This window comes from Pimephales promelas, chromosome 4, assembly GCF_988280905.1.
Source record: "Pimephales promelas chromosome 4, fPimPro1.hap1.1, whole genome shotgun sequence".
Lineage (NCBI taxonomy): Eukaryota > Metazoa > Chordata > Actinopteri > Cypriniformes > Leuciscidae > Pimephales > Pimephales promelas.
In genome coordinates, this window is record NC_142772.1 from 2595001 (window position 1) to 2608726 (window position 13726).

A 13726-nucleotide genomic window follows, 5' to 3' on the forward strand; every position below is an offset into this window, starting at 1 on the left:
GGCTAAAGGCGCACTGTGGTAAAAAGCGCAAATATACAAATTTGAAATTTTCTTCTTTAATGATGATTTTTATCAAACTTGTATATTTAAGTTCAGTAATTTCACTTAAATAACAATTAATAGGTAATTATCATTGCCATTTAAGTGAAATTACTGAACTTAAATATACAAGCTTGATAAAAATTATCATTCTAGAAGAAAATTTCAAATGGCACTTAGAGGCTTTTGCATCTGAACTCTTCATATATATATATACATATATATATATATATATATATATATATATATATATATATATGTGTGTGTGTGTGTGTTTATCTTCACCTTTGTCGAGTACAGTCTATAGTTGTAGATCTGGAAGAGCAGAAATAAGGAGCTGGCAGCGATGAGGAGAGTCAACACTAATGTCCTGTTTATTCTAGCCATTACAGCTGATGCTACTGACATCCGACACACACAGGAGGATCATATCTGTGCTCATACACACACACCTGAAATCAGAGGAAAACACACAGGATCATCACAGCTATTGGATATTAATATAAGATGAAACAATTAAAACGAGCAGTATTTAATTAATCGCTTCTTTCAACTTACCAGGACCAAGAAAGCGCTAAAATGCTGCTTTATCGCAATCATTTATGAATTTATTATTTATTCTGCCTGTTTTTTTCCGATTAGATTCACAGCACACTGCCTGCAACCGTGCGCCAGTAGGGACATGCGATCTGTGAAAACGCGTTGCAAAAATAGTCTGGAGACAGAGAGCCTCTGTAAAGCGAGTTTGCAGGTGGAAAAACCAAATCCAGCAGATATACTACATAGGGCTCTGTATTATAAATAATTCTAATATTTATAATAGTATTATGCCTGAGATTTAAATGAAAAACATGCAATTTGGTTAAATATTTTTTTCCAAATATCAAGTGGCTCTACATTTGAGAAACCGGTAGTTAACTTGGATCACGTGTGTCTTGACAACCAATCACATTACAGCCTTGACGGTTTCGTTGCCACGGTAAACATTTGTTAGAGGATTCCAGAGAAATAAATAATAAACTGTTAAAATTATGCCCCGCTGTTAACTCTATATTTTAAAATATAGAACCTCATGATGAAAGAAGGAAAGCTTATAACATACGTATTCCTCCTAATTTACAGATTATTTGGACCCTTATATCACTTTGAGTTCTATGAATATCATTAAAATGAATAGAAGATTTTAAAAAATAATATTTTGAAACGTTATAGTTTTTTAGTCTATTTTTTTTTTTTTTACCAACCTTGCAGGCTTGCCTTCCAGTGGCTTTGGGAGAGCCGTGATGGTTTGTTGAATTTTCATTTTGTGTGAACTAACGTTAACCCTTTAATTTGTAGTTGTTTAAAGGGACATTCAATTTATTGCAGTTTCCTGATCCCAACCACAGATGGCGCCATAGACATATACACTAGACCTCACCTTGGGGTTCTAAGCATGCGTCAAAACCGCCGCCATCTTGGAACAGGGGTCTTGTCATAGGAAGTAGCTAGGTAACGCTGCTATCTCTGCCTTTACTTCAAATTCATTGATAGTGGCGGACTTTTGTGCAGCGTATGATGTTCACGGATGAAATCTGAACTAGGAAGAATGTTTTAAAAAAAAAAATTCTTTCTGGAATCAATGATAAATACATGTCTGACCGTTGGAACAAACCAAAAAAACAAGAAAAATCGCATTCATGGTGATTTATGGTGATTTTATTTCCGTTTGACCTGTGTCTACTACATTGACGCTGATGCATTAAAGTGGAGGGGCTCCCCTGTTTCAAGATGGCGGCTCTATTGACATTCGTTCCAATGAACTGCCGAAGCCAAGGTGAGGTCTAGTGTATATGTCTATGAGATGGCGCGACCAAAGTCAACACCGAGACGAATAGAAGTCTTTGGTGAGCTTTAATGTTTGGATTTAAGCTCGTTGAGGAGTGTTACACAGAATCAAATAGAGGCTTGATTATTAGTTTCTGCACAAAATCTTGCTTCAGTCAAAAAATGACACCTAAATGACTTAAAAATCTTAAACTCGGGATGACACATGTATACAACAAAAACGTACAGTCCACATCCAAAATTATTATCCAGATATAATAACAGTAGCTAAATGACCATTAAAAGCAGCTTTTATCATTTTTACACTTGTGCAAACCTTTCCAGAGAGTCGAATTCACCAACTGAAGGATGATCTACAGAGTTTCGTATCTCAGGACATTTACAGAGAAAAGATAAAACACTCACGCTACACAAAACAAAACTAACATGATATGAAAATCAAGGAGTGAAAGACAAACAACTCAAAAAAGCATGTCATCATTCAACCTAAGTCAGTAAAAGAAAGTGCACTCAACTATTCCCTGATAAAGCGACTAGCTTTTCTGATGCAAACATCTCCTGATGAAAGCAAGTGTCTGTCAGAGAGAACGTGAAGGGAAACGTCTCTCCGTATTCTTCTGCTGGTCAAAGCCGTCCTCGTCCTGGAAGTCTACATGCCTCGGCCGTCGCAGGTGTGTCCAGGTCTCGGGTCTCCCTGATGGTTCACGGCAGGAGGGAAGCGTCCACTGAAGGCAGTTTATCGTAGAAGCAGATATCGCAGGCCACGGAGGGATCCTGCTGAGAGATGCTGCTGTTCGATCCTCCCAGACCATTTTCTGTTTTCTGGAAGCTTCTTACAGCGCTGGGAACCTGCAGGCCCGTCGTCAGAGTCAGACCGCCACACCACACCTGAAGCACATACACATTACACATTCCACGGCATCTAACATCCATTACATTTACTTTCAGAATTTGTCATTTATTCTCTGTCATGTACTGCTCTGATTGATTAATAGCCAGCTGATAGCCTATATCCATAGTCATAGTTAATATTATTAGGAATTTTAAGACATTTTAATATATTTAGTTATGTGTATATATGTTTTTTAGTATTATTATTATTATTTTATTATTATTTATATTGTATGAGTGATAGAAGTGGAAATCTGTTGTCTAAGCTACTGGATGCCTTAAATTTCCCTTGAGATAAATAAAGTATCAAACAAACAAACCTCGGTTAACCTCTAAAAGCACTTTCCAGGTCCAATACCCACAAATTGAAGGACTGAACCCCTTAGGGGTCACACTCTTGCCTTGAAATATAACTCAGAAATATAAAACTAATGTAATATATTTTTGATATATATATATAAAGATTTTTGTTCTTCTTTCATTTTGTTATAATTATTGATATATTGTCTGTTGCTCCCCCTTCCCTCTCTGTTTATTTTATTTCTAAAGACAATAAAGAGTTGATCGCAAATTATTTTATTTTGATTATTTTTTTGAATTTTGAAGGGATTTTATGATATTATAATATTTATAATTTTATGATATTATAATATTTTAATATGATATTATATATTGATAATATAATATTGATAATATTATAATATGATATTATATATTGATTTTATGATATTATAATATTTATAATTTTGTTTATGAGATATTCTTTCCATAAGATCCAATATATATATTTTTATTTTATTCAATAAATGCAATATTTCACATTTAAATAGAGTGGAGGCCTTTAAAATCCAGTTTTGAAGTGAGAAAAGTGCAATCTGGCGGCGTTAAAAAATAAAAACTTCCTATAATTGCATAGCTCCCTATATAAAGGCTAGGATGGCTTGAGCGGGAGTAAATCATGAACTAACTTTCATTTTAAAGTGAACTACTCCTTTAACGTAATGCGTAAATCAAGCAAGCTATAGTATGCATTGGCCAAGAAGGGTTGGCTAAATAACACATTAGCGGACCGGAGGGAATAATATGGAATTGTTTCCAGAAAAATTCTTGCACAAAATAAATTCAAGCCCCTTCAAAGACTTGTATCTATTATGTTTGTTTACAAAAACTTTATTTTTTTTTTTAAACAGATTCATTAATTTTCAAGGACCCATGTGAGCCCAGTCACAGAGAAAAACATCATCTTTTTAAACATATTTCATGGTTTGCAATAGGATAACCCATATTTGCATGTTGTTTGTACTCCAAACTCACCATGAAAGCTGGAACAACAGGTTGGGTGAACTTCATCTTAAAAGTGTGGAGTAATTGTTTGTTTTCAGCATTATAGAAAGCAAGTTGGCCTGAAAAGAAAACACACACACACACAGAGCCTTTAATAAATATCCGGAGTCACATTAACATGCTGCAGTTCTTCAGGCGACGCACGATCGCTCACAGAAAGCATGAATGGACACGGCAGAAACTCAATCTGGAGGGATCTAGTTGCACGAGTGAGAAACCTGAGGGTGGGCTATAACGTTTCCTCGGAGGAATCAATGAAGCATGACATACGCTCAAATAAACAACCCATAATAACACACAAGCCTCGACATCACAGCGAGTGCGTTAAGGCAAGCCGGACGTAGGAAAGAATAGCCTGAAAAATCGATTTTTTCAGTCCCCCTGTCCGGTTCATATCAAATGTGAGACAGTAGGCTAGGGCTGGGTATTGACACAAATTTCACAATTCGATTTCGATTCCGATTCGATTCAATATTGATTTTTGGAAATCAGTTGCAATAAATGGCAAATTTTCTCAAGGAAATCAAATCTCTTAACTAATGCTGTAAACTATGGGAGTCTAGTTGTAGCCTAATAGGCTTCATTAGCCTAATATGAAGGTAATAATGAACTGTTTTGTAGCTATACAAACACTTAAATTACACTTTTATTTATTGTTATAATAATAAGATTATATGAAATATAAACATTTAAATGGTGGCTGTCATAAAAAACTTGCCAGATTTATTCAAATATGCATTAAATATTGAAAAACATTAAGATTATAATGCATATGTGTATATATTTAGCAAAATTCTCCTCTCTAGAGTTATTTTTTCTAGCTGACTAACGAGTTTATGTGGGTTTTCTGAGGTAAATATGACGATACATGACATTGTTTAGCTGTTTAACGTCTTTCCACGGTTGAAACGCTGATTGAGCGAATCAATGTGACATGATACAGATTTGGATAAGTTGTACTCTATCTTTAACACACTTTCAGATGCTCATTCATGTTTATTTGGCGCTGTGACTGGTATTATTAAGCCGGAAGAGAGATCAGCGCTGCTGCTTCTCCAGAGCGATCTCACGCCACAGCGACAAAACGCTATTTATGTTTTTGAATTTCAAAAGAAAAACGGACGTAATTTGAAAATTGAGACTTTGTTTCATATTTCGTTTATTGCGATTTTTTGGATGCGCGCAGCCGCGATACAATGATCCATTCATTCAAATGAAACAGGATGACTAATCGATCATCGATTTAAGAATCGATATCAGTTCGTAAAGATGAGAATCGATTAATATCGAGAAATCGATATTTATTACCCAGCCCTAGTAGGCTTTATAGGGTTAATCAAGCATAAATTACCCCGATCAAAGTCACAGTAGACTCCTATGCTGTCAGGTACCGGCATGTCGAAATTCTTTGCCTTGTTGTTGTGTTTGGCGGCAAACGAGTTCTGCAGCCAGTTGTTGACGTGGACACACCAGGTGTTGTTGGTCTTTCCCAACTGGTCGAATTTCCCGAGGTTTCGGTAGGCCAAACCAACACTGTAGGACTTGCAGTCTTTGTGAGGCTTCACTTCCCAGTAATGCTGCCCGGACTCTATACTCGTGTCACCTAAACATGCAGACAAACAATTTAATTTGAACATTTCCCAAACACACTCTAAGCGCTCGACCAATCACAACACACCGCTCCAACCGACCAATCAGAGCACAGTGTGCTTTTCAGAAGGAGGGGCTTCATAGAGACAGGAAGTAAACAGAGCGTTACTGACAGACTGGGAAGAGAGGAGCCGCAACAATGGAGAATATGAGGAGAATAATCAACAATCAAGCATGAAACCCTGTTCTAATAGAGCCAAATTACAAGACATTGTAACAAATCACTTGAAATTGGTGAAGAGAAGCAGCAATGATTTCAGACTTTTGGATGGCAGTGTAGACTGAAACATCTTAAAGGGTACATATCATGCTTTTAAATCATTCATTTTTACATATAAATCATACCGTTGTGGTCTATATAAAACATAACTGCAATGCTTGCGTCTGAATTCCTCATTATTATAGCTCCACAAGCCCCTTTTCTACCCCTTTTCTGATGTGCGTCTTTGAGCGACCCTTTTCAAAGCTGCCCCTTTAAATAAAAAGGAGATGCGTGACTTGACTTGCCCTCTCGTAACTTCTGCATCATTGAGCTCGGACTACAAAATCGGAGCGAGAAATAATAATGGCGGATTGCTGGAAGTGTTGGGCCGGTAGTCAATGTCCTTATTTGGCAGTTCCGCTGCAAATACGGTGACGTTATAGTTCAAAAAACGTCATAGACAACAGAAAAAGTAGGTTGAAAAATATGACCAAAACAGAATATAAAGATACAAACGAAGCACCTGAAGAGAATAATTTCATCTTTTCTGTACTTATAAACACTCCAAATATACAACAAAATGCATTTAAGGGCTTAAAAAGTGGATTTTGCATGATATGTCCCCTTTAACATTTCTACGGCTATTTCAGTACCCAGAACTGTGTAGGACTCTCCGGTGAAGCGATCCCGGGCTCCTCTGGGGGCCGGCGAGCGGCTCACTGATGTTCGTTTAGGAGACGGAGTTCCACTTCTGCAATCATCAGACACACAGACCGTCACTACACACACTGGACACACACATCAGATGGTTTGAGTGTAGAGATAAATCATCCAAACACTAAACACACACTCCTAATCCCACAACACACAGAGAGAAGAGAAGAGACGAGAAAAGACTTTGGATTAGTTATCAAACACAGCATGTCCCTGTTCGTTAGGGCTGGGCATTGACACAAATTTCACAATCCGATTAGTTTTCAATTCACATGCTTGCGATTCAGATCAGATCCCGATAAGATTTAATACAGATTCATTTGAATTATATTCATATTAAGTGCAAAATAAACAACTAATTGTGTATACAAACATTTAAAATGACATTGTACTGTATCTTTCAACATACCTTCTTATGTTCATTTATCTTTATTTTGTGCTATAACTAGTAGTTAAGTGGAAGAGATGATCGGTTCACTTCCCACAGCGATCAGTTACGCCACATTATAGAGCAACAAACGTATTTGTTGTTTGAATTTTATAATAAAATTTACATCATTTGAAATGCAAGACTGTAACAAACTTATTTAATTTATTGGATGGCGGACACTACAAACAAAGTTTGGTTTACACATCAACTGAAAACAGTGCAGCACAAAATATATAAGAAATCTCTAATAATGAGAATTGATTATAATCGTGAAATTTATATTTTCAACCCAACCCTACTGTTCGTGATGGTGGTGGGAACAAACTATGGAAAATCTGGAGAAATTCATGAAAAAAGCAATGCGTAACATGTTAGCCACAGTAGCACAAATGATGCAATGCTCCTCAAAGAGTTTAATGCGACAAAAAACTATTAATAATTTGAACAATAATGGCTGTGCAGACTATGAATGGCTATTATAGAGCAATTACGCAAGATATACAGTGTGTATTTTATAGTGTACTTGATATAGAATTCAACAAAGTGCACAAATAAGTGTATTTTTATTGAAGCATGATTAAATGATTAGTTCGCTTTTTAAAAAAACTTTTGCTGATAATTTACTCACCCCCATGTCATCCAAGATGTCCATGTCTTTCTTTCTTCAGTCGAAAATAAATTAAGGTTTTTGATAAAAATATTCCAGGATTTTTCTCCATATAATGGACTTCAATGGGAACCAAACGGTTCAAGGTCCAAATGAGAGTTTCAGTGCAAACTGTTCAAAGGGCTTTAAACGATTTCAGATGATGAATAACGGTCTTATCAAGTGAAACGATCGCTCATTAAAAAAATTAAACGAACGAAATTTTGATGAACAAGTTTGAACAGGAGAGTCATGAACGCTCATCACAGAACAGAGCAAGCGAGCATTTGTGCTTATAAAACTTAAACATTTTTATTTATTTATTAAATTAGTGATCGTTTCGCTTGATAAGACCCTTATTCATCGTCTGGTGTCGTTTAAAGCCCTTTTAAAGCTGCACTGAAACTCTCATTTGGATCTTGAACCGTTTGGACCCCATTGAAGTCCCCATTGATTTTTCTCCATATAATGGACTTCAATGGGGTCCAAATGGTTCAAGGTCCAAATGAGAGTTTCAGTGCAGCTTCAAAAGGGCTTTAAACGACACCAGACGATGAATAAGTGTCTTATATAGCGAAACGATCAGTCATTTAAAAAAAAAATAACTGAATAAAAATTCAATGAACGAAATGACTCGAAAAAAAGATTTCATCACAAAACAGAGCAAGGCGAGCATTTGTGCTTATAAAACTTAAACATTTCTATTTATTTTTGAAATGGCCGATCTTTTCGCTAGATAAGACTCTTATTCATCGTCTGGTGTCGTTTAAAGCCCTTTGAAGCTGCACTAAAACTCACATTTGGATCTTGAACCGTTTGGACCCCATTGAAGTCCATTATATGGAGAAAAATCCTGGAATGTTTTCATCAAAAACCTTAATTTCTTTTCGACTGAAGAAAGAAAGACATGGACATCTTGGATGACATGGGGGTGAGTAAATTATCAGCAAAAGTTTTTTTTAAAGCGAACTTCTCCTTTAAGGAATGATTAAGCCCTCTCCTCCATTTGCCATGTAAGATCGCACATGTCAGCAAAAGAACAGCTGTCCGGTGCAGGACGACCCAAACTAAAGGCATTTAAAAACGTCCTGAAAGACTGAGCATTATCTCAAGATATTTAGCAACATACCAGATGCTTCAGTTTCAAAGCATGACAGGTGTAATTACATGCAAAACTGATGTAGTTCAGTGGCCGTAATGAAATGACTGATGAGAAAAGCATAAAGCGGTGATTTCAGGCGAATGCTTACTCACCACAGTCATAAGGATGTGAGCATGGAAAAGCAACTTTATATTTAGTGTTAAGTTGATTTAAAAGTTGCACAACCAAAGTTTAGGTCATCATTTGAAGAGTTTTAAAGAGGGAAGTGATAGAAAAGGTATTAAGCACAGGTTGAATTTTTGGTCATAATAATACAAAAATATATCATATGATAGAAGATCACATGCAAAATCCGTAATCAATTCAAGAGCACTCAGTTTAGAAACACAGAAAACCCCTTTAGAAGAACAGACACTCCATAAATAAGGATCACACATACACTAATTAAGCACTAATTAAGTAGGTAATGTATGGAGATGCTATATTACAGCCGTGATCCTTGTTCATGCAATGCTGTGCTCAGATCAGTGTCAGTGAACACAGTGGCGGTCGGTTCAGAGCTAAAGGCCAACGCTAACAGACACACGGTCACCTGGACATATTCTTCAGATTGGTCAAATGTGCACTGCTGATTGGTAGAAGAGGAAAAAACAAGAGTTATCACGAAATGCTTTATGCTTTTTAAGTTATTGCCAATAACTGATAAATGGCAGATTTTAAAATTCTACACATAACATTTTTATTTACAAAGCACAATTTAAAAACAACCAAAGTTGCAACCAAAGCGCTGTACAAGTACAAAACAAAACTTTTAAAAAATTTGTATTTTATTTTATGAAATTAATTAAAAACAATAATTTTAAACACTATATACACTACATATTAGAGATTCTACATTAAAGAGTTATAATGTATAGTAATAACATATATATAATTAATTTCTACAGAGTCTTTAGCAAATCTCAAATTAATTATAAGTGAGCATTACATAACAGCAAAGATGGACGTCTGTAATGTATATCAGCGATTTGCACAGCTGCTGATTTACTTTAAGTTTTATAAAAATACGTTTTTAAAGGAGGCTGCAGTCTGGAAAAAGTTCAGAGAGGTCCATTTGGATGGGATTAAAATGACAGAGAAGGTTAGTATTTATTCACATTATCATATCATAGTATTATTTATATACTAGTATATTTTTAATTAGCTTACATTTATGTTGTAGTGATTTTAGTACTTCAACATACACTAATTTCAGTTTAATTTCAAATTTTCATTTAAGATTTATTCATCTAATAATTATATCTTATTTTAAGTGCCAGGCAACGATTAATCGCATCCAAAATAAACGTAATATATGTGTGTGTGTACTGTGTATAATTATTTTGTATATATAAATACACACATATGCATGTATATAATAATAATAATAATTTCATAATTCTAGTATATATATATATAATAGTATAATAATATATAATAATAATTCGAGTATATTTTTAATAATTATTATATATATATATAATAATAATTCTAGTATATTTTTAATTAGCTTAAATTTTTGTTGTAGTGATTTTAGTACTTCAACATACACTAATTTTAGTTTAATTTCTAATTTTCATTTAAGATTTATTAATCTTATAATTATATCTTATTTTAAGTGCCGAGCAACGATTAATCGCATCCAAAATAAACGTAATATATGTGTGTGTGTACTGAGTATAATTATTTTATATATAAATACACACACATGCATGTATATATTAAGAATATTTGCATGTATATACTTCATATATATTTATACATAATTAATATTTATATTAAGAACCCATTTTTCTTAAATATAAACATGCATGTGTGTGTATTTATATATACAAAATAATTATACACACTACGCACACATATATTATGGAAACACAAACTTTTATTTTGGATGCGATTAATCGCGATTAATCGTTGCCCAGCCCTAAAATGTAAATATGTTTTATATATAAATAACACATTTTTCTTAATAATATACATGCACATTGTGTGTGTATTTATATATACAAAATAATTATACACAGTACACACACATATTTTATGTAAACACAAACTTTGGATGCGATTAATCGTTGCCCGGCAATACTTATTTTATTTACGTCTTTATTTCAATTACCAAAACAATTTAAGTAACATTAACAACGCTAGTGCATTACACTAACTGATGTCACCACCTTTTATTAATAAATCTACTAACACACACCACAACACATTTCGTCGACCTCGTTTTTTTCAAAAAAATGCTACTTTTCAGGAAATGGAAAATAAAAACACTGTCTTTTTTAAATAATAAAACATGGTCAAAGTTGATATTGTGGCATGATATATTTTCAGACAGTTAAATAGAGTTACGAGGTTTTTGACCACCGAATTTCGGACGTTTATTGTAGCTATGTGGGCGAAAACGCAAATAACCAGTTCTTTATTTACCATTGCATTGCAAACAAGCAGTGACGAAGTGTGTGCAGCACTTCATTCACGATAAAGGTGAGCGGAGTTATGAGGTTTGACTGACAGTTTGAGTACCCAATGGAGTTATGAGGTTTTAGTCAAGCACTTTTTAATATTTTTCACTGGTTAGATATTTGCAAAACCCACAGAAATACGTAAATGGTGACCAATAGAAATGAATTTTGAATAAAAAGGACGAAATATGGAGGTCTGAGGTTTCCTGACAGGTTTCTGTCTACTAATCTCATCCATGGCTGATTCAATGAAAGAGTGAATGCTATATTTTTAACTTCTTACCTGCCCTTGTTCTCCTTGCCTTTGACTTTGCTGTCTAGGCCTTTTCCTCCCTGCGGATCCCATTCGACGCCCCGGTCCTCCACCTTCAGATTCAGATGAGATGACGTGGAGTCAAAGCTGAAGTTAAATGCTAACACAGAGAGACACAAACATCAATACCACAGAAGTACTAACCCTTCCTTTTTACAAATACTACTGTCAAAAGTTTGGGGTTTATAAAGTTGTGAAATATTATAATTATATTTTATAATGTTTGAATATATTCTAAAATGTAATTTATTCCTGTGATGATCCTTCAGATGTCACTATAAATGTCTCTACGTGTCACGTTTAAAAAAAATCCGACCCCATACTTTTGAAGTAACACACATATGCATACATCATACACATATATAACGATTTTACATGGTTTAATACACAACCCTACCTCTAGTTTCCAAGGTGACCGGGTCCGAATAATCCCCAGCGGCTGCTTTGTTACACGCTCGTACCCGGAAGTTCATGAATTTGGAGTCGAATCTTAACCCTGTCGAATGAATAGAATAATAGAGCGTTTTTCCTTGTGCATGAAAGTGGAAAATGTCGAATATTTTAACAAGGTCATGAAAAGCAGCACATAACTGCTAATTTTATTATCGTTAACTGAAAATTTTCCAAATTTTCATTACTTGAAATAAAACAAACATAAATTTCAGCAATTTGCCAAGCCAACAATTTTCTTTTTTGTTTAATTTTACTATAATAACTAAAACTTCATAAAAACAATATAGACATATAACAAAACTGATAAAAACAAATTTCTAATTTAATAAACAAAATCTAATATATTTATATCTATAATAGTATTTATACAGAGCTGATGAATGCTTGAATTTTAAAAGGTGTGCATATTATTATAATATTATGCAAGGCAAAAGAAAAAGAACCAAACCCCAAAATTAAATTATAATTTTTACTAGTACCAATTGAATTGTTGATATCAAGAATAGACATTTCAACTAGTGACAATTTAATTATTGATATCAGGAATTCACATTTTTACTAGTAACAATGTAATTATTGATATCAAAAATGATATTTCTACTAGTAAAAAAATAATTCTCTATATCAAAAATGTATTTTGAATGACAGTTTCAGTAGTGAAAATACAATTACAGATCAAAAAATGTAATTGTTGACATCAAGAATTCATATCCTGGAAATGAATCAAAGCTAAAAAGGCTTGCCATAGGTAACGCGACACTGCGGCTGCACCTTGAAGTGTGTGTTCAGTGGTCCTGATGTCGTCCAGCACCTCCCAGCACTGCTCATCCTTCACACGCGGCAGACCCTCGTGGTTGGTCTTTCTGTACTCTAAGATGTAATGGTCGATCTTGCTGTCCTCCATCGGCATCCTCCAGGTTACGGTCACCTCGTTGTCCATCACCAGACAGTCGCCGAGCACGATCTCTGGGGCTCGTGGCACTACATGAGGAACATCACAACAACACACTGAGCGTTTCATGCATATTTTTGATCTTCAAAGAGAGAACATGATAGCATGCAATTACACTCTTAGAAGAAATGGTTCTATTTAGAACCAAAAATGGTTCCATCCCCCGCTTCATATATGGAACTCCAAAATGGTTCTATATAGAACCATTTTTTTTTTGGTAAAAGGTTCTATTGGCCAATTATATAGAACTCAGAGGAACCCTTTTTTAAGAGTGTATGGAACCTTTTAGGGGTTCCAAATACGTAGCGCTGATAGAACCTTTTAATGTTCTATATAGAACCTTTTCGTCTAAGAGTGTAGAGGTTATGACAAAATGCTAATTAATGCAATCTATGTAAATGTTTTTTAAAAATCAGGTTGAGTGAATGATTAAATGACTGATAAATCAGCTTTTTAATGCATTTATTGAATGAATGATTTAATGACAAATATATATATTTTAACAGTCACTTGTCTTGTAATGATGTAATGATACAATCTTTATATTTGAAGCATTAATTGACCATATGCACGGTTACGTCCTGGTTTTCGATAAGCCAGCGTGGGCATTAACAGTGAACTGTTAGCTGTTCCTCACTGTACACATCTACACTAAACCA

The 13726-nt window shown here is 34.5% G+C and overlaps 2 protein-coding genes across 5 annotated transcripts in view; both read right to left on the reverse strand.

Moving 5' to 3' along the window:
• Window positions 1-936, reverse strand: part of fktn (fukutin) — a 13816-nt gene extending 12880 nt beyond the window's left edge. The window contains exons 1-2 of the mRNA XM_089129813.1: window positions 598-936; window positions 325-491 (exon numbers count right to left, since the gene is read on the reverse strand). Coding sequence (XP_088985939.1) covers window positions 325-447 — 123 coding nt within the window. The 5' untranslated portion in view covers window positions 448-491; window positions 598-936. The remainder of the gene's footprint in view (window positions 1-324; window positions 492-597) is intronic.
• A 979-nt stretch (window positions 937-1915) lies between these two features.
• The window catches only part of fsd1l (fibronectin type III and SPRY domain containing 1 like), a 33481-nt gene continuing 21670 nt past the window's right edge, over window positions 1916-13726 (reverse strand). The window contains exons 7-14 of one of the 4 annotated variants that reach the window (XM_039662139.2): window positions 12887-13096; window positions 12060-12158; window positions 11633-11762; window positions 9438-9470; window positions 6607-6704; window positions 5453-5704; window positions 4072-4160; window positions 1916-2754 (exon numbers count right to left, since the gene is read on the reverse strand). In XM_039662139.2, coding sequence (XP_039518073.2) covers window positions 2569-2754; window positions 4072-4160; window positions 5453-5704; window positions 6607-6704; window positions 9438-9470; window positions 11633-11762; window positions 12060-12158; window positions 12887-13096 — 1097 coding nt within the window. In that variant the 3' untranslated portion in view covers window positions 1916-2568. Of the gene's footprint in view, window positions 2755-4071; window positions 4161-5452; window positions 5705-6606; window positions 6705-9437; window positions 9474-11632; window positions 11763-12059; window positions 12159-12886; window positions 13097-13726 lie in introns of all 4 variants that reach the window. The other 3 variants (XM_039662138.2, XM_039662141.2, XM_039662140.2) reach the window with 3 other exon arrangements.